General features: G+C 46.4%; 1 protein-coding gene across 1 annotated transcript; it reads left to right on the top strand.

Moving 5' to 3' along the window:
- Positions 1 to 343: 343 nt before the first annotated feature.
- LOC309551700 (uncharacterized protein) lies at positions 344 to 26,461 on the top strand. The gene is made up of 2 exons (XM_082252385.1): positions 344 to 846; positions 25,503 to 26,461. Exons 1-2 carry the CDS (start codon positions 400 to 402, stop codon positions 26,340 to 26,342), a joined length of 1,287 nt encoding a protein of 428 aa, XP_082108511.1. The 5' UTR covers positions 344 to 399; the 3' UTR covers positions 26,343 to 26,461.
- Positions 26,462 to 26,600: the final 139 nt, after the last annotated feature.

Raw genomic sequence — 26,600 nt, 5'->3', positions numbered from 1 at the left:
ACGCAGTGCCCAATTGCAAAAATGAGCTGGTCATTAAGAGGGTAAAACCTTCCAGTCCAGAAGTGGTTAAAGCATTAAAGTTAAAAGCTAAGGCATAAAGTCTCCTTTAGAGAAGACAACATGAAGGCTCGGTGTTCAAATTACCTGTATCCCTAGTTTTCCTGTCTGGTGATATTACAGAACATTGCTCAGTCCTCAATGAATGGATCTCAGCTGAGGTAATTGTCATACAAAGGGTTACCAGGGAAGGATCCAGTCAGACACCCTCCTCCTGTTCTCCTCACAAAGCTCTGAGAAGAACAGGAAGTGATGTCATCTATCAGCCCTGCCCCCCTTCCCTCTGCTCAGCTCTAGTACAGCCTGGCTGCTTCCATTCAGTGTTTGCAAGGAGAAGCCAGCATGAGTTTTGTAGCCAGAAGAAAAGCCCGGGCAGCCCTGGCTATAGCCATGGTGAACTGCTACAAGAAGCTGAAGAAGCACAAAAGGCACAGGGCCTTCTGGACCAAGGACTACCTGGCCACCCGAGACTCCATGCCCCAGACGTCCATCCTGCCGGAGATCCGAGAGAACGATCCCGACGACTTCAGGAACCTGCTGAAGATGTCCGACGACAACTTCAATTACCTGCTGCGTAAAGTCACCCCGCTCATCCAGAAACAGGACACCTGCATGAGGAAGTCCATCTCGGCCGAGCAGAGGCTGGTGGCGACTCTGCGTTTCCTGGCCACCGGCAGGTCGCTGGAGGACCTCAAATTCTCCACGGCTATTTCTCCGCAGGCGCTGGGCGTCTTAATTCCAGAAACGTGCCATGCCATAATCCAGGTGCTGAAGGGAAAATACTTTAGGGTAAGTGGTCTTTGCATCTATTTTAGGGCACATTCACACGTGTCGGGGGTGGGTAAAAGCAGGCGGTGGAGCCATGGTTTTACTAACCACTCTAAGGCTTCATGTACAGGGGACATTTTAAAAAGTCCCTGGAATGCTTGGAATTTAAGGACGTTTAATATGTCCGTTGTGTCGCGTTTGCACCTGCGTTTTGCGGGCGTTTGCATTCAGAATCGTTTCTAGAGGTCAAAAAATCATTCCTCTTTAAAATGGAAAATGGCTTTTGTGTTTGAAACGCCGGGAAACACACGTTCGAACGCAAATAATTGCTTTCCAAAAAAACGCCACTGAACTCAACTGCCTGTAAATGACTGCAAACGACCCTGTGTACATGGACAGATAAGATAACATAGAGGAGGGTTCAGGGGCTTCTGGAAAAAAAAAAAACGCCCAACTGCTCCTAAACGGCCATTTACAAGTTGCAGTGTACATGGACCCTAACTAGGGAACAGGGATGTGTTCGAGTTTGTACGTGCTCGATCCGGCCAGGAAGCCGGAAGCCGACACTGCACTCAGCTAATCGAGACATTTCCCGATCTGCAGCTGCAAAGATTGGAAAATGTCTCTGCCTGGGATTAGTTGAGCGCAGTGTCGACTTCCTGGCGGGATCGGGCACGTACAAACACGCCCGAGCTCATCCCCACTAGGGAATGCAGATGTTCAGGGCTGCAGTCATGGTGCTTTGCTGCTGCAACAAAAATTAAAGCGGTTGTATACCCCGCTTTATTTTTACCTATAGGTAGAAAAAATGAGTAATACTAGAATAAGGCTTACCTGTAGGTGAAATGAATATCTCCTAAATGTACACTGTGCATGCAGCCATTGACGTCAGTGGCACGTGTGCTCTGAAGGTCCGGCATATCGTGCCGGAGCTTCCTGCTGGAACAGAGGGCATGCATGCGGGAGTGACGTTGTCGTGGCTCTGGCCACTCACAGCGCCAAAGCCCATGAACCCCGGAAGAAGCTCCAGGGGAACATGTCGGCTGGGTATACAACCACTTTAACCATTTTACGACCACCCGCCGCAGATGTACTGCGGCAGGCAGCCCCTCCCAGGCAAATCGCCGTACATGTACGGTGCTCGCTCTCGGGAGGCTAGGGGGCACGCGCCACTGCTGCAACCCCGCTCCTCAGCCGGGAAGCTGATGCAGGTGGCTCCGATTGCTGCCTGACACCCGAGATCGTTCCCCACTGAGAGAAAATGGTCAGCTATGTAAACACAGCTAACCGTTCTTCTCCCTGGAATGATCAGAGCCCATGTGATCCTTCTATATAGGCTCACATGTCTTTATGGTCATTTCAGAAGCCACGCCCCCCCCACAGTTAGAATCAATCCCCTAGGCTCACATTTAACCCCTTGATCACTAGGGCTGTGCATCTTCACTTACCTCACGATTCAATGCGATTACGATTATTAGGGTCGCGATTCGATACGATTTGATTCCGCGATGCATCACGATTACTGCCCAATGCCCATGCCCAGCCCACTGCCCAATGGTTTTCAAAACTTTATCAAAAAAAACAAACAATCAAGCAGTCACAAATAAAAGAATCCTTTTTATTTTCATTTGCTTCAAAGGACACTTTCCTGGACCCTGTCATGGCCTGCAAGCCCTGCATACTTTAGTGCACTTGCACTGCAAACATATAGGAAGGTCTGAAAATGCAAACAGCATAGCAGAGACAGACAACAACACTAGTATTTTACTAGAAGTAACAGTAAAATTAGTAAAAAACTGTAGTAGTGCAGTTTACTGCTTCATAAAAGAAAATATTAATATAAGCCAGGCCTATCACCATTTAAAGTACAACTAAAGGCCAAACTTTTTGGATTTTGGATAAAGTTTGGCCTATAGTTGTACTTTAAGGCAAGCAACATCTTTCATAAAATATGACTGTCTGTCTGTCAGACTCCCTTCCTTGCATGCACTGAGCCAAAACCCCCGGGGCCCCCCCTTACCCCACAGCTGCCTGTGACAGTGACACTGACAGGGACCCCCCACAGCTGAGCTGACTGCAGCCTGACACACTGACAGAGACCTGGGTGGATGTCCCACACCTTCCCCAATCCCCCACAGCACTGACAAACACTGAGAGTGAGTCCCCCCCCTTGCCCAGACCCCCACACTGACAGAGACCTGGATGTCCCCCACACCTTCCCCAATCCCCCACAGCACTGACAAACACTGAGTGAGTCCCCCCCTTGCCCAGACCCCCATAGCTGACTGACACTGACTGACCTCCCTGGCTGCCAGACTGCCACAGCAGAACAGTACTCCCGGGCCCCGACCGACCGTCCCCTGTCCCAGGCCCCCCCCCATCACAGACATCCCCCAGAGATACAGACGAGAGACCCCCATGAATGATTACACAATTATTTGTTCGGACATACCTGCTGTGTGACTGTGTGGCTTGTTGTGCACTGCATTGCAGAGGAGGACAGGTGCTGTGCTGCTCTCTGGGCTCTGTGGCGGGCGGCTGGCGTCACTCGCAGTGGCGTGGCGGCTGGGCCTCCAGGGCCTGTCGGCTACGGTGAGGTGAGGCTGGCGGCGCTGGCTGGCTGCGATGGGGACGCACTTGGGGTTCCTCGCTCCTGTGTGTGGACTCACTGGACTGGCGGCTTCTGGCTTGGCTGGCTGGCTTCTAGGCCGCAGGTGGGACGCCGATACACGCGGGGGATGTCTTGCTGCGCCTCGGCCCGGGTCAAAGAGGCGGAAGGGGAGGGGCGGAGCCTTTTTATTAAGCTCCCGCCACTAACCCACCAATCAGCTGCCGATCCTGCGATCTTGTGATTTTTTTTTTTTTTTTTCCCTTGCGCGATAGGGCGTGGCCGCGGCTGATGACGTCATTTCGTATAATCGATTATGCCGGCAGCCCGCATCGATGCAGAATCGCGAAGGGTCGAATCGCGATGCATCGATCTTTCGATTATATTCCCCAGCCCTATTGATCACCCACGGGGTTAACACCTTCCCTGCCAATGTCATTATTACAGTAACAGTGCATATTTTTAGCACTGATTACTGTAGTTATGTCACTGGTCCCCCCCAAAAGTGTTAAATGTCAGTTAGGGGTCCGATCTGTCCGCTGCAATGTCGCAGTTCTGCAAAAAATCGTGGATTGCTGCCATTACTAGTAAAAAAAAAAAAAAAAAAAAAACACAATAAAAATTCCCGTAAGTAGATGCGATAACTTTTGCGCAAACCAATCAAAATACACTTATTGCGAATTTGTTTTTTACCAAAAATATGTAGCAGAAAACAAAATGGCCTAAAATGTTAAAATATTTTATTTTTTACTTTTCTTTTTTTGAGAATGTCATATAGCAGAATGTGAAAAATATTGTTGTTGTGGTTTTTTTTTTTTCTTTTTTTTTTTTTTTTTTAATTGTTGCTCTATTTTGTTTATAAAGCAAAAAAAAAAAAAAAAAAAAATCGCAGAGGTGATCAAATACCACCAAAAGAAAACTCTATTTGTGGGATAAAAAGGACATCAATTTTATTTGGGTACAGCGTTGCACAACTGCGCAATTGTCCATTAAAGTAACTCAGTGCTGAATCGCAAAATAGGGCCTGGTCAGGAAGGGGGTGAAATCTTCCGGGGCTTAAGTGGTTAAAGGGGTTGTGAAGTCAGGTTTTTTGATCTTAATGCATTCTTTGCATTAAAGTGATTGTGAAGTCTCGTGTGTTTTTTTTTTTTTTTTATAACAAACATGCAGTTAGGCCCCTTTCACACAGGTGGACCGTTCAGATCCGCCTGTCCTTCTTCTTCTTCTTTTTTTTTTTTTTTGCGGATCTCAACGGATGCCCCATGCAGCTCTATGGGACATCGGATGTCAGCTGAGACATGTCCGCTGACATCCGATCTGCCAAATCTGGACAGATGCAAACCCTATTTTGACAGCTCCATCTCCGCACACAGAGTGGAGACACAGCTGCCATTCGCCTGCTCAGCGGGGGATCGGCGGATCGATCCCCCGCTGAGAAAAAGGGGGCCTTAGTTTTACACAGAGCGGCCCCGATCCTCCTCTTCTCGGGTCCCTCTTCAGTGCTCCTGGCCCCTCCCTCCTGTTGAGTGCCCCCCACAGCAAGCAGCTTGCTATGGGGGACCCGAGTCACAGCTCCCAGTGTCAATTCAGACATGGAGCTGTGGCCATGCCCCCTCTCTCTCCCGATTGGCTGACTGACTTTGACAGCAGTGGGAGTCAATGGTGCTGTCATGCGACTTTGAAGTCCCAAGTCGCGGAAAAGTCGCACAAGTGTGAAAGGGGCCGAAGGCTAAGTTCACCTTTTAATAAAAAATCGATGCACATCTTTTGGCAGGTAAAAAAATTGCTTTTTTATTTTCTTTTACATTGCAGCCTTTAACCACTTGACCTCCGAAAGATTCCCCCCCTTATATGGCACTATTGTTTTTTTTTTTTAAACTGACAATTGTGCGGTAATGCAATGCTGTATCCAAATTAAATTTATTTTTGATTGCTGTTCCACAAACAGAGTAATAGGGATACATACAATCCTCAGCACTCATTTAAAAAAAGGGCTTCCATTACAAATGGTTTTGCATAAACTATGAAAGTGTGCGTTACACAAAGTGAGGAGGGTTTCAGGAGCGCGCTCAGTGCAGTGTGGAGGGCTTCAGGAGCGTGCTCGGTGCAGTGTGGAGGGTTTCAGGAGCGCGCTCGGTGCAGTGTGGAGGGTTTCAGGAGCGTGCTCGGTGCAGTGTGGAGGGTTTCAGGAGCGCGCTCGGTGCAGTGTGGAGGGTTTCAGGAGCGCGCTCGGTGCAGTGTGGAGGGTTTCAGAAGCGCGCTCGGTGCTGTGTGGAGAGTTTCAGGAGAGTGCTGTGTGGAGGGTTTCAGGAGCGCGCTCGGTGCAGTGTGGAGGGTTTCAGGAGCGCGCTCGGTGCAGTGTGGAGGGTTTCAGGAGCGCGCTCGGTGCAGTGTGGAGGGTTTCAGGAGCGCGCTCCGTGCTGTGTGGAGGGTTTCAGGAGAGTGCTGTGTGGAGGGTTTCAGGAGAGTGCTGTGTGGAGGGTTTCAGGAGCGTGCTCCGTGCAGTGTGGAGGGTTTCAGGAGCGTGCTCCGTGCAGTGTGGAGGGTTTCAGGAGCGTGCTCCGTGCAGTGTGGAGGGTTTCAGGAGCGTGCTCCGTGCAGTGTGGAGGGTTTCAGGAGCGCGCTGGCACCTTTTTTCTCCTGCCAGCAATGTACAGATTCCTCTTTCCCTATGCACTTGTTGCTTGACAAAGAAGGCGAGTCTGGGTAGCTCCTTTTTTTGTTTATAGTGCAAAAAATAAAAATCTCACAGGTGATCAAATACCGCCGAAAGCTCTATTTGTGGGGGAAAAAAGGACATCAATTTTATTTAGGTACAGTGTTGCACGACCGCGCAATTTTCAGTTAAAGTAACGCAATGCCAAATCGCTAAATATGGCCTGGTCATTAACCGGTTGCCGACCGCCGCACGACTATATACTGCGGCGGTCAGCCCCGGCCAGGCAGAGTGACGTATCGGTACGTCACTCACCTGTCACTGACTTGCGAGCCTATAGCGGGCGGGCGCGCGCCCGCCGCGGCTCGTTCACAGACAAGTCAGTGCGTGTGACCGGCGGACTCGATGTCCGGCAGTCACACTGGATCGCTCGTGTGAAGTGAGAAAGACAGAGCAGCTTGTGTAAACAAGCTGCCTGTCAGTTCTCCCTGTGTAAACGTGAAGATCTGTCCGTTCTACTATGTAGAACGGTTGATCTTTGCTTTTACACCAATAGGAATGTCCCTACACAGTTAGAATCACGCCCCTAGGACACACTTAACCCCTCCCTGTCCAATAAAGTTAACCCCTTCCCTGCCAGTGTCATTTTTGCAGTAACAGTGCATATGTATAGCACTGATTACTGCAGTAATGTCACTGGTACCCCCAAAAGTGTCAAAAATGTCAGTCAAGGGTCCGATCTGTCCGCCGCAATGTCGCAGTACCGAAAAAAAAATCGCAGATCGCAGCCATTACGCGTTAAAAAAAAAAAACACCAAAAATGACAAAAATCTTTCCCTTTGTTAGTAAACGCAATAACTTTTCTGCAAACCAATCAAAATACGCTTTTTGCGATTTTTTTTTTTTTTTTTTTTTTTTTTTTTTTTTTTTTTTTTTTTTTTTTTTTTACCAAACATAGGTAGCATAAAACAAATTGGCCGAAAAATGTTAAAAAATTTTGATTTTTACTTTTTTTTTGGGGGAATTTCATATAAAAAAATGTGAAAAATATTGTTATTTTTGCAAAATTTACGCTCTTTTTTTGTTTATAGCGCGTGATCAAAAAATCGCATAGGTGATCAAATACCACCAAAAGAAAGCTCTGTTTGTGGAAAAAAAAGGACGTCAAATTCGTTTAGGTACAGCGTCGCACGACCGCGCAATTGTCCGTTAAAGTCACGCAGTAAAAAATCGCAAAAAAACCCCTGGTCCTTTAGCAGCCAAATCCTCCGGGGCTTAAGTGGTTAAGGGGGAAAATCTTCCGGTCCAGAAGTGGTTAAATGAAAAAATATTGAGACTTTTTAGTATTACTTTAACTGTGTGCCTAGCCTGTGTTTGTGTACTGTATTGGGTGCTTTTACTAAGGGAAAAGATGGATTTCGTTCCCTGCAAAGAACACAAAATCCATCTCATCCCCCCTCCACCCCATCAGAGTGGAGATCTGCCTTGTTTAGATACCTTCTTTGCATGAAGGTAACCCCCCCAATACGTACCTAAGCCTGATCTCAATCCAGCGATGTAAGGAAGGGTTACAACCCCTGTCAGTTTTTTATTTTATTTTCTGTGTCCCATTGGGGAGATTTACCTTCACTTCTTGTCCATAGCCAAAGCAGGAAATGGAAAAAAATGCCTGAATGCTATCAGAATCTCTTGGAGCCCCCCAGAGCACCAGAACTAGTGTCCCCCATTGGAAAACAAGTTGCTTTGGGTTGGGGGGGGGGGTGCAGAGCCCCCCTGTCCCAAAGCACCCACCTCCCCATTTTGAGGGCATTGTGGCCTGGTATGGTCTAGGAGGGGGTGGGGCTGCTCGCTTGTCCCCTCTTTTTTTCCTGACATGCCGGTGTTCCTTGAGAATTACCTACCCCGTGGGAAAAACCTACCCTCGTCACTTCCGGTGCACGGCAGTGTGTGTAACGCAGCGGTTACATTAAAACAGCTGTGCTGCAATATGAGTCATCTCCGCTCCTACCCCTGTCACTTCCCTGATCTGGGCTAGTAAATATAAAAGCGGCGGCGGGTGTATGAAAAGATAAATCACGGAGCCTAGAGCCGCTTTTATATTTACTAGCCAAGAACAGGGAAGTGACAGGGACAGGAGCGGAGATGACTCGTATTGCAGCACAGCTGTTTTAATGTAACCGCCGCGTGGGTAGGTTTTTTAACGGAACACCGTGATCATTTCATACTAGTGCGCATGCGCACTAGTCAGCTCCTCAGCTGCTCCATTACGTAGCTGGGGCTGTGAGCATGCGCACTGCTGCGCTGCTCAGCTGTACCTGGCAGGAAGTGACGAGGGTAGGTTTTTCTCACGGGGTAGGTAATTCTCACGGAACACCGGGCTGCATGCTCGGATAAGGGTCTGGTATGGATTTTCGGGGGGACCCCATGCCATTTTTTTGCATGGGGATCCCCTCAAAATCCATACCGGACCCTTATGAGAAAAACCCCACGCCTTTTTTTTTATTTTGGCGTGGAGTCCCCATCAAGATTCTCAGAGCGTAATTCACACCACAAATCAGATCACCATGATCTAACTTGGATGCAGCTACTATTCAAATCAATGGGCTCCCATAGGGAACCATTGATTTTCACATAAAAAATTAAATAAAAAAAAACATATGATGTGGCTTAACACTGTATAAGCAACGTTAAGCAACATTTAGCAGTGTCAGACATTTTTACAGCTGTAACGCCGGTCCTCAAAACACACTATGCCATTTACAGCTTCAAAACATCCAGCCTGCATGAGGCCAAAAAATAACATGGAGGCCTTCCAAGCATGTGAGGGATGTACCCACTCTTGTGAGGTCCTGTATGTTGTTGGGACTTCACTTATTGCCCTGATGTTTATTTACATGCAAGGTGGCTGAGTATACTACCACTTTACCTAGTCTCATATGACAGATGACGATGTGGATGAACAGTGTGAGAAGCCTTAGATTTATGCAGCCCGTGGTCAATGCTATTCATGTTCACATGCTCCAGGTGTCCATGGTCACTGGGGGGAGAAAAGGAAACGCAACATTCCATAAACTAGTGTAGGGCCCCTTTCACACGGGCTGTCCGATCAGGTCCGCCTGTCAGTTTTTCAGGTGGACCTGATCTGACCCTCCATTCACCCCTATGGATCAGTGGATGTCGGCAGCAACATGTCTGCTGACAGCCGCTTTATGATCCGATCTTGTCTGCAAAATCCAAACCAATGGGCGTCCTATTTCTCTTTCATTCATTGACAGACACGGCTCCTGTTCTTTTTATCCATTGGGTTATACTGCCCCCTACAGGAGTAGAATGCTTGGCTGGCTTCGCCTGTGGGCAGTCCCAGGGGGTATATTCCCTCTCTCTGCTATAGGTACTGTTTTTTTCCTGCCTAGTCAGGAGTAAGGGCCTAGTTCCTTGCTGGGATCTCTGGTCCTGGCAATTTTTTCTTTTAGATTGAATATTTTTTTTCTCTTTTTTTTTTTTTTTTTTTTTTTTTCCTGTGAGATCTACAATCAACTGCCGGACTGGGTGATCGGCTGGATAATCTATATCCAGTGGTCACCCCAGTCTGGCCAGCGAGCATGCACAGACCTCAGCCTCCATGCTGAGTTGGCCGTGACATAGCCCCACCGGACGAGGGCTAGCGTGCTAGTTAAACGCCTTGTGAGGTCTCAGGGTCTCGGTTCAAGTCGCAGTGTTCCTCCTGGCTGACAGCCCCCCATTTTAGATTCTGTCTGGAGCAGTGCCCGCCTGGTTCCTGGTATGGTGAGTAGCTTTCCCCCCTCTTCCCCCTTGGAGGGTTCCCCTCATTCCCATCAGACAACCCCCTTCATCTGTCCCCTCCATCCCATACCCCCCTACACTTATGCTGAGGCTGTGTGGGTGGTCTGGTCTGCCTCCAGGGATGGGGGCATTCCGCTATGCTGGTGCCGGGGGGTTAGCCATTAGCGGCCGGACGATCAGCTGTGTGGAAGGGTTGTACCTGGTGGGGGCTCCTGCCAGGGCCCCCCATCCTGCCTGGGTCTGTCCTTGAGGCCTAGGGATCCCTCCTTGTGATGCCATGCAGGGCCGCCATTTTCTTGTAGCCTGTGTGCTCAATGCGTGACGGCCATGTTTGTGTAGTGCGACGGCCATTTTGTTGTGGTTTGTCATTGAAAATAGTGGCGGCAATGATAGTGGAACCCTCTGGGCGGTGATTTTAGCGGTGGGAGCCCCTCCTCATCCCCTGGTGCTGACTACTGGGTCCTTTCATTTCCTGATTGCTGCTCATGCAGTGCAGATTCTCCTGGTGGCTTCGGTGCCTGGTTTCTGTGGGGTGGCGAGTCTGGTGGGGTCCTCTCCCTCTCTGCTGAGGATCAATTGGTGCTCTGTGACTGGCAACCAGGGTGGTGCTGCCAGTGCAGTGGGGGTTGTCCCTTAGCAGTGTTTTACACTTTGTGGGGTCCCCCTGGTGACTTATGGAATCTTTGGAGCACATATCCCCACCTGATCCCCTCTCTTGGGCTGCGGGCCCTCTGGGTCCCATCCATCGATGCACTGATGGTGGTCCTAGAGTCCCTTGTGTCCTGGGTGGAGGTGGCTTTTGGGCGACAGGCTGGCATTAAGTGCCCCTCCCCCTTGCTTTTCCCTTCATCTGTCTCCCCAGATGCAGAATCTGATTTGACCGCCGCAGACGTGAGTGAGCCTACTGGGTCTGCGATAACGCGCCCTGAATCCTCAGGCACTGGTGAACGCATGAATTGTTATCTGTGCTTGAGACAAAGTTGGAGGACACAGCTGCGAGGGAGGCTTAGGTTCCTTTTGGCACTCACAACCCATCCAGAGTGGCAAAGGAGTTCCTTTTCCCCTCCTATTTTGACCAAATTGTCTGTAAAGAGTGGGGATGACCAAAGCGTCCCATTGGGGTCCCTAAGAAAGTTGCTAGGTGATACCTCTGAGGTCTCCGTTCTTAACCACTTAAGCCCCAGGAGATTTTATCCCCCTTCCTGACCAGGGGGTATTTTGCGATTCGGCACTGCGTGACTTTAACGAACAATTGCGCGGTCGTGCAACACTGTACCCAAATTAAATTGACGTCCTTTTTTTTTCCCCCACAAACAGAGCTTTCTTTTGGTGGTATTTGATCACCTGTGCCATTTTTTTTTTTTTTTTTGATCATGCGCTATAAACAAAAAAAGAGCGACAATTTTCAAAAATAACAATATTTTTCACATTTTTTTTTTTTATGTGAAATTCCCCCAAAAAAATTTAAAAATCTAATTTTTTTTAACATTTTAGGCCAATTTGTTTTCTGCTACATATGTTTGGTAAAAAAAATTGCAAAAAGCATGTTTTGATTGGTTTGCGCAAAAGTTATTGCGTTTACTAACTAAGTGAAAGATGTCATTTTTGTTGTGTGTTTTTTTTTTTTTTTTTTCTTTGTGGGACTATGACATTGCGGCGGACAGATCGGACCCTTGACTGACATTTTCTGACACTTTTGGGGGTACCAGTGACATTACTACAGTAATTAGTGCTATACATATGCACTGTTACTGTAAAAATGACACTGGCAGGGAAGGGGTTAACTTTATTGGAGAAGGAGGGGTTAAGTGTGTCCCTAGGAACTGTGCAAGGATGTGGCTTTTCATGTAATAGTAGAGATCTACGGTCCTACATAGCAGGACCGTATGATCTCTGCTGTTACACAAGGGAGAGTGACAGACGGCTTTGTTTACACTAGCCGCCTGCCTTTCTCCCTCTGTAACTGACGATCGCGAGTGACCGATGGACATCGGGTCCGCCGGTCACACGTGCGGGGATCAGAGTGAGTGAGCGAGCGGCGGCTCGCTCTCGCCCCCTACCGGTATGTCACTTTGCCTGTACGGGGCTGACCGCCACAGTATATGTACTTGTGGCGGTCGGCAAGAGGTTAAGAAGTGGACATTTCCACCGGTGGCGGACCCTCCAGTTTCCAGATTAAACAAGGCAACCATGATTCCAGCTGAACAGTCCCCGGCCTTTAAGGACCCGGCTGACAGGAAGGCGGAGGCTGTGGCACGCAATTTGTACACCCTGGCTGGTTCGGCACTGCATTCCTTGCATTAAGGTAAAATATGTTTAGGCATTGGCATTCCACCCCCCCCCCCCCCCCAGCCGCCATCTTAACCGGTTGCCGACCGCCGCACGACTATATACTGCGGCGGTCAGCCCCGGCCAGGCAGAGTGACGTATCGGTACGTCACTCGCCTGTCACTGACTTGCGAGCCTATCGCGGGCGGGCGCGCGCCGCGGCTCGTTCACAGACAAGTCAGTGCGTGTGACCGGCGGACTCGATGTCCGCCAGTCACACTGCGATCGCTCCTGTGAAGGGAGAAAGACAGAGCGGCTTGTGTAAACAAGCTGCCTGTCAGTTCTCCCTGTGTAAAAGTGAAGATCCTTCCGTTCTACTATGTAGAACGGTTGATCTTTGCTTTTACACCAATAGGAATGTCCCTGCACAGTTAGAATCATGCCCCTAGGACACACTTAACCCCTCCCTGTCCAATAAAGTTAACCCCTTCCCTGCCAGTGTCATTTTTGCAGTAACAGTGCATATGTATAGCACTGATTACTGCAGTAATGTCACTGGTACCCCCAAAAGTGTCAAAAATGTCAGTCAAGGGTCCGATCTGTCCGCCGCAATGTCGCAGTACCGAAAAAAAAAATCGCAGATCGCCGCCATTACGCGTTAAAAAAAAAAAAAAACACCAAAAATGACAAAAATCTTTCCCTTTGTTAGTAAACGCGATAACTTTTGCGCAAACCAATCAAAATACGCTTTTTGCGTTTTTTTTTTTTTTTTTACCAAACATAGGTAGCGTAAAACAAATTGGCCGAAAAATGTTAAAAAATTTTGATTTTTACTTTTTTTTTTTTTTTTTTGGGGAATTTCATATAAAAAAATGTGAAAAATATTGTTATTTTTGCAAAATTTACGCTCTTTTTTTGTTTATAGCGCGTGATCAAAAAATCGCACAGGTGATCAAATACCAGCAAAAGAAAGCTCTGTTTGTGGGAAAAAAAGGACGTCAAATTCGTTTAGGTACAGCGTCGCACGACCGCGCAATTGTCCGTTAAAGTCACGCAGTAAAAAATCGCAAAAAAACCCCTGGTCCTTTAGCAGCCAAATCCTCCGGGGCTTAAGTGGTTAAGTTAGCTGAGCCCTCATTTGATCCAGCACTGTGCTCGTATGCAGCTCTTCTATCCCTTCACTTCCAAGTCTCACTGGCTTTGCTGGGGCACTGGGATCCATAGGCTTCCACTGCTGTCAATCAAAGCCAGTCATGAGGGGGGGCGGGGCTGAATCCCACTGTCTGTGTCAATGGATGCATTCGTGGGGCTCTGGAGCAAACTCGCACTAGTGCCCCCATGGGAAACCGCTTCCAATGGGGGAAATGGACAGATAAGAGGGGCTAGGAGTGCCAGCGGGGGACCAGAGATGTGGTTTGGGGCCTCTCTGTGCAGTTCTATTGCACAGAGCAGGTAAGTACAGAGATGTTTGTAATTTTTTTATTTTTTTTTAAATTTAAATTTACCTTTAGGCTCCATTCACACTACCGCGACTTGTCAGCCTGACAAGTCGCGGTCCATGCACTGTTACAGGACCCGTTCTAATAGGAGCGACACAAGTCGCTCCGACTTAGAAAAAGGGTCCTGTGCTACTTTGGGGCGACCTGAAGCGACTTGCATTGACTTCAATTATGTGAAGTCCGTGGAAGTCGCGCCGAAGTCGCGGTGCACGGGACTTCACAGGTCGCCCCCGAAGTCGTGCAGGAGTCGTGCCGCTTAAGTGTAAATGCAGTCTTACAATCGCCTAAACAGTGACTGCAATGGGTTGAAACTCCTATCGCTCTTAGCCAGGCCTCACACGGACATCCACCCACATAGTAAAATGCAATGTTTTTCTATAAAAAGTGACTTTTTTTTTTTTTTTTACAAAAGGTGGTCAACATGCGCTGTTTTCTGTGGGGGAAAAAAAAAAACCCTCCACGGCTTATTTCTCCACTAATTCCATAATCTGATGTTTGTATCCAAATAAACTCCTCCACTCCACCATAAGAACTTCCGGTCACAAAAGACGTCACTTCCGGTTTAGTAATTGGAATGCACGGCGGCTCCAGGGTAGTGAGTAGGGATCGACTAATATAATTTTTTTCAGGACCAATACTGATTTTTCTGGCCACCCTTCAGGCCGATAGCTGATATTCTCCACGTTTTAAAGTTTTTATTTTTACACTGTCCTTAAAAAAAAAATAAAAAAACCTTTTATTGCTGTCCACAAGGAATGTAAACATCCCTTGTGACAGTAATATGCAGTGACCGGTACTCATTATGCAGACCCCAAGCCCCTACTCTGCACTTAAAAGCTTTTAAAACGCCAAGTATCTGGTACCTTTAAGGCTCCAATACCCAAAAGTGATGTCACGACATCGCCTACGGGTTTTTACATTGGAGAATGTGAATGCGGCTTTGTCCAGCTCTTCGGTCAGCCGGCGGACGTGCTGGCTGGTCGCTCTGAACGCCCAGTTGGACGGGAGACCTGGGCGAGTCACGGGAGGGGGGATGTCCCCTCCCACTCCTTGTAATGACAATCAAGCGGCTTCATCGGTTGTCATTACAAGAAAGCCGACCGTTGACTCTAAACAATACTGGGGTGATGCCTAGTAGGTATCACTCTGGTACAACCACTTGAACAAATATCGGTCATATTGGCAAGTTTGTGGCCAATACCGATACTCAAAAAAGTGAATATCAGCACCACCGATAATCGGTTGATCCCCAGTAGTGAGCTCAGTGGCGGCATTTCCTTGCTCTTATTGTTTGTTGTTTTTTTTTTTCACAAAGTGGGCTATTCGTGTGCCAGGTTGGGCACTTTTTATTGTGAGCATTTTTTGTAATGTTTTATTTGTATTGAAACATTTTTTACAATTGTAGCAATGTTTCCAGGCCTTGGGCCTGAGGTGGGTCTGCCATTAGCATCGGTAACACTCCCAACACATTTAAGTTGTGAGCCCAGGTGTAAGAACTGAGACAATGACCATTCCGGCATCTTTGGTTTGTTTTGTTTGTTGTATATTGGGGATGGGAGAAGAGAATGAGTGGGATACTCCTCTGGCTCTTCTAGGCTTAACTGGAACTTTGTACAAAAATGCCCACTAGCACTGTCTTGACGCCAGCTGAATGCCGACCAGCACTTCCTGACACTTGCAAATACTGCTTGGCTGAATTAGTGCTGGAACCTTGACTTTATTTTGTTAAACTCAGAAGATCCAGGACTGTAGAACTCCTGACACTCAATTTAGCTCAAAGGTCACTGAACAGCTCCCTCCAGCCCTTCACTGGCTGAGGTAGCTCCTTGTCACTGCTTGTGCTGCTGCAACTCTTAACTCTTTACACAGCACACTGACTCTTCAGGGCCCAACCACTGGTGCCCCCTTTACACTTCAGGGTCCTCTGACAAGGCACCCCCTTTACAGCTAGCTGATTCCTGGATCCCTGAAACCTTCTCTGGAGTGGTCCCCTCTACACTTGGCAGACCCCTAGGGTCAGTTCACAGTACTCGCAACCTTGGCAGGCTTTCCTGGAACTGGACCCCTCTTGCTCCACTGGTCCTCGGCACACCGGATCCCCTCTGCAGCTCAACTCAGCACTCTCTGGATTCCCAGGCAGCTACCCGGAACACCCGATCCTTCTGACAGGAGGAGAGACAGCCGTACTCTCCCTCCTGGGACTCTGCTTCCCGTCAAAGACGCTGCGTCATGCGTTCCCTCAAAACTTATACCCACTCCCAGAATCCTCTGCGAAAAGAATCTGCCTTCTGGGGTAGATACAGGCCTGAGTGTGTCTGATTGGGTTTCCTCCACTGCCCAGTGAGAACCCTCTCATGGAGCCAGTGGGGAGACTCCCCTCTCAGCAGACACGCCTGGGAGACATGACAGCCAGCTGAAATCATGGCCCTGCGGTTAGGCAGCCAAGGCCCACTATACTTTTACTTAGCACCTACCTGTAGGGTGCTACACAATTGAGGCAAAAAAGACAACCTCCTACAAACCCCAAAGACATTTGACTATTCATAAGAAAAAGGGAGGGTGTGGTTCATTAACCTTTTATATACTGCAAGGTAGAGATTCCCAAATACACAATAAGCGAAGTTCAAAATACAAAAAAAATTGCCTCCCTTTATGAACTAGGAGACTATAAAACTCTTATTCAAATCACTGTGCTATAATGGATCCATGGTTCACCTTTAACCACTTTACCACTAGAGCATTTTGCTGTCTTTACGTCTGGGCCACTTTTTGCGATTCGGCGCTGTGCGACTTTAACTGACAATTGCGCGGTCATGCGACGCCGTACTCAAACGGAATTTACGTCCTTTTTTTCCCACAAACAGAGCTTTCTTTTGGTGGTGTTTGATCACCTGTGCGATTTTTACTTTTTGAGCTATAAACAAAAAAAGTGTTTATTTTGAAAAAATAACAATATTTTTAACATTTTATATGAAATTCCCCCCAAAAGGGGTAAAAACCAATTTTTTTTTAAATTTTTGGCCAATTTGTTTTCTGCTACCCATGTTTGGTAAAAAAAATCGCAATAAGCATATTTTGATTGGTTTGCGCAAAAGTTATTGCGTTTACTAACAAAGGGAAAGATTTATGTCATTTTTGGTGTTTTTTTTTTTTTTTTTTTTTTAACGAGTAATGGCGGCGATCTGCGTTTTTTTTTTTTTTTTTTTTTTTTTTTTTTTTTTTTTTTTGCGGGACTGCGACATTGCGGCGGACAGATCGGACCCTTGACTGACATTTTTGACACTTTTGGGGGTACCAGTGACATTACTGCAGTAATCAGTGCTATAAATATGCACGGTTACTGTAAAAATGACACTGGCAGGGAAGGGGTTAATTTTATTAGAGAGGGAGGGGTTAATGTATGCCTGGTGCTTACTGACGTGTGGGGGGGGAGGTGACTGTGTGAGACAGGGACAGATCGGATGTCCAGCTATGCTGAACACTCCGATCTGTCACTGAGGAGATCCGCCCGCTCTGTTTACACAGACGGGCGGATCTCCAAACTGGATTCCCCGACGATCGGGGCAGAGCCCGACTCCCGCTGTGAATGAAAACAGCGGGAGCGCGCCTCAGGTGGCGCGCGAGCGCCGCCTACAGGGGGAGGAGTCTGGCGACGTAGGTCTACGTCGTTAGACCTACAAGAGCCACTTTGCCACAGTAGTACTACGGTACTCAGCGGTAAAGTGGTTAACCAAGCTCTTCTAATTTATTAGTATAAGTACAGATACATTTCTTATCCTCAATTTTGTTAACTTTTTTTCACCCAGTGTTCTATAGTAGGCACTTGTGGCTTCTTCCAAAAGGCCATGATTAGTCCTTTAGCTGTATCCAACAGGTGTGAGACTACTCATATGACCTGATTAAACTTTGAGTGCAATGAAAGGGGTATTGCACAGGACCATCCTAAATTGAGGCGGCGGCTGTTTTAGATATTAAATTCCTGAGCTCAACCCAAAATGTCCTAATCTTGGGACATTCACTGTTTTTGTAAAATTGCGATCCAGCACGGTTTCCCACTCCCCGAAAAATCTAAAGCCTCGTACACACGCAACGATTGTTGGCCGTGAATTTTTGTCCAACTTCCGATCGGCCGATTTTCGGCTTGTTAGTATGATGCTTCCGACAACCGACTCCGACTTTTCGGCCGAAACAAAATCTGGTGTGCATGCTATAAAATTTTTGTTGGCCGTCAACAGAACGGCCGATTTTCCGTCAGTCAGTACAGATTTCGGCAGACAAAAATCAGATGAGAAAGACTGGGCATGCTCAGAGAAGAAAAAACACACGGAAAGTTAACTAGCACATGACATCACTTCTGAAGTTGGTTTTTGTTGGCCGAGAAAATTTGTGTGCAGTCTAGAGCACATTCCAACCAACACAACAACACTGGACAAAAGACGGCCGATCGGTCGGCCAACAATCGTTGCGTGTGTACGAGGCATAAGGGCTGTGGTAACGTTGTATATATTCAGCAATTTAAAAGGTAGATGGCAAACATCTATCCATAAGCTGTTTATGCCACAGAAATTCAAAATTGGTGAGGTTCCGCCAATCTAATAACCCATAAATTAACAGTACAAAAATGCTGTAATTGCTGATATCTCCAGGTATCCATTGGAAACTTGTCCTATTCCTCTCTAATGTTCCTCAACAGTACAGCAGTCTCCCATTCTGCATAAAATTGAGACAGCTAGTGTCTCCATCAGTCACCCAAGATTTAAAAAAGGACAATGACTCACCTGGGGGAACCAACAAACACCGCCCAATGGTAATAGTGGAGAGGTTAATTGAGAGAGGGCTCCTTGTTTGTGGACTCAAATGTGAGCATTTTTGATGTGTAGTTTTAAATGACAAGGTAAAATAAACATACTATATTAGTTTTTCTTCCTTGGTGTCTGTGGTGGAGCAGAGAAGTATAATATAATACAGACCTCTGATTAAACTCTCAAAGTTCTTTAGGTGGCGTGGAGGAGTTTATTTGGATATAAATGTAGCTGGATTTCTAGGCATTGGGCCTGATGTGGGTCTGCCATGGTTACCGGAGACTAGGGCTGCACGATATTGGGGGGGAAAAAAAGTACATTGCGATATTCGTTTTTCAACTATATATATATATATATATATATATATATATATATATATATATATATATATATATATATATATATATATATATATATATATATATATATATATATTGCGATATTTAACTGGGTGGAATGCAGAAGACACTGACAGTGTGGATTAGGCAGAGTCGGGACTCACAGTGGTGGTAGGAGGTAGAAGAATCCCCCGGAGTCCCAACTTCTCCCTGCCTAATGCTGTAGAGCAGCTGCTAAGAGTTCTATGCAAGGGGGGATTGCTGAACAAGGTGAGAGAGTTGCAGTCTGCTGTGGATCTGCGTCCCCCTGTGCAGCCAAGATGGCGGTCGGCACAGCTTGCTGAGGGATATGAGTACACTGGAGTCCTTTTTGTTAAGATTAGGAGGTCTGTGTATGGCTTTGGGGGCACCCGGGGGATGGAGGCAAGTCCCGAATGAGTGCGGAGTAATTAGGCCTTACCGGCAACCACAAGCACGCGATCGCTCTCCGATCTAGGCAAGGCCACGACTTCTGCGCCTGTGTAGGCCTCAACTCTGCGCTCCTCAGAACGGAGTCTTTCCTCTGCAATATTGGGCAGTATTAGTCTCTGGTGCCTCGATGGGTCTCCCCAAGCTGTTTTTTCTCCCTGAATAGGGGAGATTTAGGAGGATTGCTGAGGATTCTGTACGGCGGTATCGGAGCTCTCACAAGCTGCATCCGTCCCGCACGTCTTCCGGCTATGCCCCTTGCCTAATGCTAAATATTGTGTCTTCGGCGATGTGAATATCGCCCACGCCCGCAGAACGATAGTCCATATCATATCGACTATCGTTCAGCCCTACCGGAGACCCCTTCAGCCCATTTAAGCTGAATACCCAAGTGTGAGATTTGAGTGAAAGACTGGTCCGGCATCTTTGGTTTGTTTTTGTTTTTTTTATATTGGGGATGGGAGAAGGGAATGAGTGGGATACTCCTCTGGCTCAACTAGGTACAAATGGGACACTTTGGAGAAAAAATGCCTTTCAGTGCTGTCTTGACACCGGCTGGATGTCCAACGCTTGCTGGCGCTTGAAAAATACTTACTGAACTTGAACTTCTGACACTCTGGTTAGCTTAAAAGTCACGAATACTGCTCCCTCCAGTCCTTCCTGACTGAGGTAGCCTCTGTATGCTGCTTCTGCTGCTGCAACTCTAAACACTGCACACTGTACACTTTGACTCTTTAGGGCGCAACCACTGGTGCCCCCTCTGTACTTCAGGGTCCTCTCACTAGGCAACCCCGCTACTCTTTAGGGTCAACACTGCCCCCCCCTTTACACTTGCTCCTGCACTGGCTATCTAGCTCCTGGATCCCTCTGACCTTCACCGGAGTGGTCCCCTCTCTCTAGGCAGACCCACAGGGGCAGTTTGCAGTACTCACAAACTGGGAATGCTTTCCTGAAACTGTACCCATCTCAGCTCCGCTGGTCCTCTGCCCCGGATCCTCTCTGCAGCTCAGCTTAGCCTTCTGTCCCCTCTCACTAGGCAAGCCTCCTGGTACACTGATTCCTCTGACAGGAGGAGAGACAGCCGCACTCTCCCTCCTGGGACTCTGCTTCCTGCCAAAGATGCTGTGTCATGTGCTCCCCTTAAACTTATACCCACTCCCAGAATGCTGTGCGGCAGAATCTGCCTTTCTGGGGTAGATACAGGCCTGAGTGTGCCATTGGCTGGGTTTCCTCCACTGCCCAATGAGAACCCTCATGGAGCACAGTGGGGAGACTCCCCAATCTCAACAGCCACACCTGGGAGACATGACAGCCCAGCTGAAAATCATGGCCCTGCTGAGAAGCAGACAAGGCCCACTATACTTTACCTTGTAGGGTGCTACACAAACGTCCTTATGGAATAGGCTGTGGAGGAGTAAGCCATGAGTTTTTTTCACAGAAAAGTGAATTTTGACCTTATGTTAAAAAGGTCAGTTTGGTCTGGTAAATAATTTAATTCAAATAACAGCATCACAGATTTATGGTGGTGGAGAAGAACACCGTTTTGAATTCACGTGTTGAATGGACTTGATATCGTTTTTTTATAGCATTGTACAATTCACTATGAAGAATTGTGTTTCAGTCTTTTAACAAGAAGCTTTGTTTTCTAAGAAGGAATACAAAGCCTCCCCCGACTGGCTGAGACGGAGTTTGTGAAGTCATCCACCTACCTCTCCAACTCAGCCAATCAGAGGAGGCTTTGTATTCATTCATAAAATACAAAGCTCCCTGTGAAAGACTGATCAGCGACTCTATTTTGTTCCGGGAGTGGGACAGGAAGTTCCCTTCCCACTGCCGCAACCTAGTGCTGTATACTGTATGTAGCTGAGGATACATACATTTCATACAGTGCTCAGAGCCACTGCTTGTCTTATTTAAGCAAATAGTTTATTTAGACCAGCTTGGTCTATACTATTTAAACTTTATTAAATGTTGGAGATCAGCTTTAAAGGGTACATTCACATTGGAGGTGGGTTTGAAATTCAGCTGAACTCGCACAATTTCAAACCTGCATTTCATTGTGAGTTTGAGGGCGATTTGGAAGACATCTATGCAGCTTCACTGCACAGATGTATATTGAAATCGCCCCCGAAGTCACCAAAAGTAATGCAGGAACTACTTTTGGAAATCGGTACAGCGCCACAAAGCCTGCATTGCAGCAATTCGGACTGTGCCATTGCTGGTAAAAGGCTGCAATTTGGGAGGAGATTTGACATGTCAAATTGGCCCCATGTGAACGGGGGGCTAAAGGTATATTTGCACAGGTATTAGCCCATGCTGCGAATCCCAGCCACAAAAATCTACTGATTCTTGTGTCAGAGGTTGACAATGGTGCGGACAGCTGCAGCCACGGATTTGTGTCGGTTTGCTCAGGCAGTCATTACCCAAATTGATTGTGGTTAGATATACTTTGTGCGTACAAAGACACTTTAGTCAAATGCGCACTTCAAACCGTGTGGTAACAGTTTGGGGAAGGTACTTTATTCCTCGAGATGACTGTAACCCTGTGCATAATTATGGATCCATAAAGACATGGTTCGATGAGTTTGTTGTGGAGGAACTTAAGTGTCCTGTACCCTGACTTAAACCCCACTATACCCAGACCTCAACCCTACTGAACACCATTTGAATGAGTTGAAATGTTGATTGAGAGCCAAGTCTTCTCATCCAAAATCAATCATTGACCTCATGAATGCTTTTTGGCTGAATTAACACAAATTTCCACAGACACACTCCAAAATCTTCTGGAAATCCTTCCCAGATGAGAGGGGGGGCAGGCAACTCCATATTTATTACTATAGTTTAGGAATGGGAAGTCCAACTAGATGTGATGGTCAAGTGTTCACAAACTTCTGCCCATATAGTATGTACTTGAGAGACTGAACATATACTAAAGCCCCGTACACACGAGAAGAAATTCGGCCGGGAAATTTCGTCCGACGACCGATCTTCCGATTTTCGGCTTGTTAGTATGGTGCTTCCGACAACCGACTCCGACTTTTCGGCCGAAAAAATCCTGGTGTGCAGGCTATATAATTTTTGTCGCCCATCAAAACACGTCCGATTTTCATCTCTTTGGTACAGATTTAGATGGGGAAAAGTCTTATGAGCAAGACTAGGCATGCTCAGAGATGAAAGAACACTTGCAATCCAACACATGACATCACTTCTGAAGTATTTTGTCGTGCGGGAAAATTCGTGTGCAGTCTAGAGCACATTCCAACCAACAGACACCACTCTGGACAAAAGACGGACGACCGGTCGGCGGAAATTCGTTGCGTGTACGAGGCTTTACATTGAAGAAAGGAGAAATTGAATCCATGTTACTTAGAGCAGAGATACAAAAAGATAAAAGGAGATCCTGACACTGAATATTTATACTGGAGATGAAACTGAGATGAATGACTGTGTGTGCATGTGTGTGTGATATAGATATAGAATGTGTGTGTATATATGTGTGTGTGTGTTATGTATGTATGTGTGTGTATATATATATATATATATATATATATATATATATATATATATATATATATATATATATATATATATATATATATATATATATATATATATATAATTATTTATATTATACACATTTTAGCTGTATCTAATAAACCACTTCCTTACCATGTTATAGCCAAAAGACAGCTGCAGCAGAGCTCTTTTCTGGGAGGACATCCGTGGATGTCCTCTAGTAACTACTCCCCTTTCATGCCCCCTGGGGTGGGACACAGCCAATCACAGATAGTGGTAAAGGGCCAGTCACAGCAGCCCTTTACCACTTGATCAGCTCTGTCCAGTCCCAGCTGATCACAGTGAAAACCAAATTGCCGGTTATAAGCAGTATTTTTCTCACGCACTGCCACAGCATGAGGAGAGGAGATCCGGTAACTGACAATCCTGACAGGGGACATGCACACAGATAATCAGAGCACTGATTATCAGTGCTGCCTATCGGTGTCCATCAGTGCCACGCCGCCTCATTAGAGCACATCAGTGAAAGAGAATGACTTATTTACAAAATTTTACAACAAAAACTAGTTTTTTTTTTTTTTTTTTTTTGTCCAAAATGTTCCATATATTTTTGTCTAGCAAAAATATAAAAAACCCAGTGGTTATTTTTTGAGACTGAGCTTTTTTTCGTGGTTTTTAACCACTTGCCGTCTGCTCACATTGAGCCTACTGCGGCAAAGTGGTTCGTTATCGTCTGACGACGTAGACCTACGTCGTCAGACACTCCCCTTTCTCGGCGGCACGTGAGCGCCGCCGGAGGCTCGCTCCCGCTGTATTCAGTCACAGCGGGAGTCGGGCCAGGGGAGGAGCAGTGGTGATCGCCGCTGCTCTTCCCCGATCGTCTGGGAATCGAGTGTGGAGATCCGCCCGCCTGTGTAAACACAAGCAGCGGATCTCTGAAGTGACAGGCATGGTCAGATTGCAGGGTTCAGCATAGTTGAACCCTCGATCTGTCCTTGTGTCACACAGTCACCTCCCCCCCCCACACGTTAGTAAGCACCAGGCATACATTAACCCCTCCCTCTCCAATAAAATTAACCCCTTCCCTGCCAGTGTCATTTTTACAGTAACAATGCATATATATATATATATATATATAGCACTGATTACTGCAGTAATGTCACTGGTACCCCCGAAAGTGTCAAAAATGTCAGTCAAGGGTCCGATCTGTCCGCCGCAATGTCGCAGTCCCGCAAAAAAAATCGCAGATCGCCGCCATTACGCATTAAAAAAAAAACACCAAAAATGACAAATCTTTCCCTTTTGTTAGTAAACGCAATAACTTTTGCGCAAACCAATCAAAATACGCTTATTGTGATTCTACCAAACATAGGTAGCAGAAAACAAATTGGCCAAAAATGTAAAAAAAAATTGATTTTAACATTTTTTGGGGGGGTGAATTTCATATAAAAAAATGTGAAAAATATTGTTGTTTTTTCAAAATAAACTCTTTTTTTTGTTTATAGCCCAAAAAGTAAAAATCACACAGGTGATCAAATACCACCAAAAAGCTCTATTTGTGGGGAAGGACGTAAATTTAGTTTGGGTACAGCGTCGCACGACCGCGCAATTGTCCGTTAAAGTCGCACAGTGCCGAATCGCAAAAAGTGGCCCAGACGTAAGACAGCAAAATCCTCTGGTGGTAAAGTGATTAATCAAGTCCTATGGGTACAGTGTTGCATGACTGTGCAATTGTCATTCAAAAGTGCAACAGCGCTGAAAGCTGAAAATTGGCATGGTCAGTGTGTTTGGTGTAAGTGCACAGTAAACAAGCTATTAAAGGAAAAATGGAGTGTGTGTGTGTGTGTGTGTGTGTGTGTGTGTGTGTGCGCTTATACAGGCGGTCCCCGGGTTAAAAACAGGATAGGAGATTGCAGGTTTGTTCTTAAGTCGAATTTGTTTGTAAGTCGGAAAACAGAACATTTTTTTTTAACTGTAGCTCCAGCCAAAAAAATAATTGTTTTTTGGATAGCATAGGGAAGGGTTAACACCCCTGAACCATTTGTTTTGCTGTCTATACCCCTGTTCACTTCACTTTCTGTCACTATGAGGATTGGATTTTTGACAAGGATTGGTGATAAAGCTTCAGTGGAGACACCTTTTTCCCATGAGAACTCTTACAGGAGTGAATTTCCCTTCCTGGGGCTAGATTTCTCCTCACTTCCTGTTGTCCCCCTCAGTTTGTAAGTCCGATGTTTGTAACCTGGAGACCGCCTGTAGTGGGTTTCCCAGCCATCAGAATCATTACAGGCGGCAGCAGTGATCGAACAAATTAAAGCCGATAGGCTGGTTGTACTGAAGTCGATTGATGGATTAACTTCAGTACAACCAACCTGCCCAAAGATGGATTGAATGTTAGCCAGTTCCTGCTGAACCGGCCAAACTTCGATCCATCTGTGGCTGGCTTAATATTGTTTTTCACCTGGCTGTAGCAGTATAATGTAGTGGTTTTCTGGTTAACGTGGGCCTTTTTTGGGCATGTTTGTAGTCATTCCATGTTTATCATGGTATTTATTCTGGGTCAAATAGTTATCATCCACTGATTGCAGTAGTTTCTCTCTGTCTTGGGGTTCTGCCAAGTGGGACTTTTAGGGATGCTTTACAAATGATGCTGTATATGGTGGTAAATGAGTTTGCTGAAATAAATTGTTACACTGTGAAATTTTTTTTGTTTTCTAGTTTCCTACCAACTCTGAAGACTGGCAAATAATTGCGAACCAATTTGAAGAAATGTGGAACTTTCCAAATTGTGGTGGAGCGATAGATGGGAGGCATGTTCGTATCAACCCTCCTCATCACAGTGGATCACTCTACTACAATTACAAAGGGTTTTTCAGCATCATAATCATAGCCATCGTCAATGCCAACTGCGAGTTCATAATGGTCGATGTCGGCAAAAATGGCAAGTTCTCAGATGGTTCAGTCATCGAGCAAACTCATTTTTATGAAAAGTTGAAGGATAACCAGTTGAAATTGCCAGAAAATCATGAGACAAAAGAGGGCCTTAATTTTGCGTTCGTAACAGACGAGGCCTTTACCTTACATGACCACATTCTAAGGCCTTATTCACAGGAAGCTTTAACGAAAGAACGAAAGGTCTTCAATTACCGCTTGGCCAGAGCAAGACGTGTGGCAGAAAATGCCTTTGGTCTGCTTGTAAACCGCTTCAGGATCTTCCGCACAACCATCAACCTATCGCCACATAAAATTGAATTGGTTGTAATGGCTTGTTGCCTTCTCCACAATTTTTTACGGCGGAGCAACACTGACGAATATTCCCCTTTAAGCTTGCTGGACCGGGAAATCACAGAAGACTCAACGTTCATTCCTGGCGACTGGCGGACTGAAAGTGCAGGACTTGTGTCATTGCAGTATATGGAAGCACAGAAACCTGAAGCCAATGCCAAGCGCAACAGACTAAAGTATTTGGAGTATTTAAATGGACCCGGGGCTGTGGAATGGCAGGATGCCATGGCATTAAATGATTATAATATTGAGTTTGAAACCTTTGACGTGTGAGACTGTCAATTCAGTATTTTTGCACGGAGTGACGGGTCCTGGACAAGGGAGCCTTGTAAGCAAAGGTCCACCTATTTACTGAAGCCCACCAATGCTAAAATTCTGCAGAAAAGTGCAAAAAGACTGTAGGTCAAAAAGTTAGTTTATATACTTATCTTACGCCTAGTTTCCATACTCCAGGGGGTGACATCACCATCCTTCTTGCAATATCCTTGGGAATGTAAGTTGCTCCAACACTTTGCTGGAGTCAGTGGTGTA

Source organism: Pelophylax lessonae, assembly GCF_965119305.1.
Source record: "Pelophylax lessonae genome assembly, chromosome: 3".
NCBI classification, from domain to species: domain Eukaryota; kingdom Metazoa; phylum Chordata; class Amphibia; order Anura; family Ranidae; genus Pelophylax; species Pelophylax lessonae.
Note: the sequence above shows the minus strand (reverse complement) of the source record. Positions and strands in the feature narration are given on the sequence as shown.

Excerpts from the sequence above, each read along its gene's own strand:
- LOC309551700 (XM_082252385.1), top strand. The coding sequence starts at position 400 with ATGAGTTTTGTAGCCAGAAGAAAAGCCCGGGCAGCCCTGGCTATAGCC. Across the intron at positions 847-25,502 it reads TGAAGGGAAAATACTTTAGG|TTTCCTACCAACTCTGAAGA; the intron begins GTAAGTGGTCTT and ends TTTGTTTTCTAG.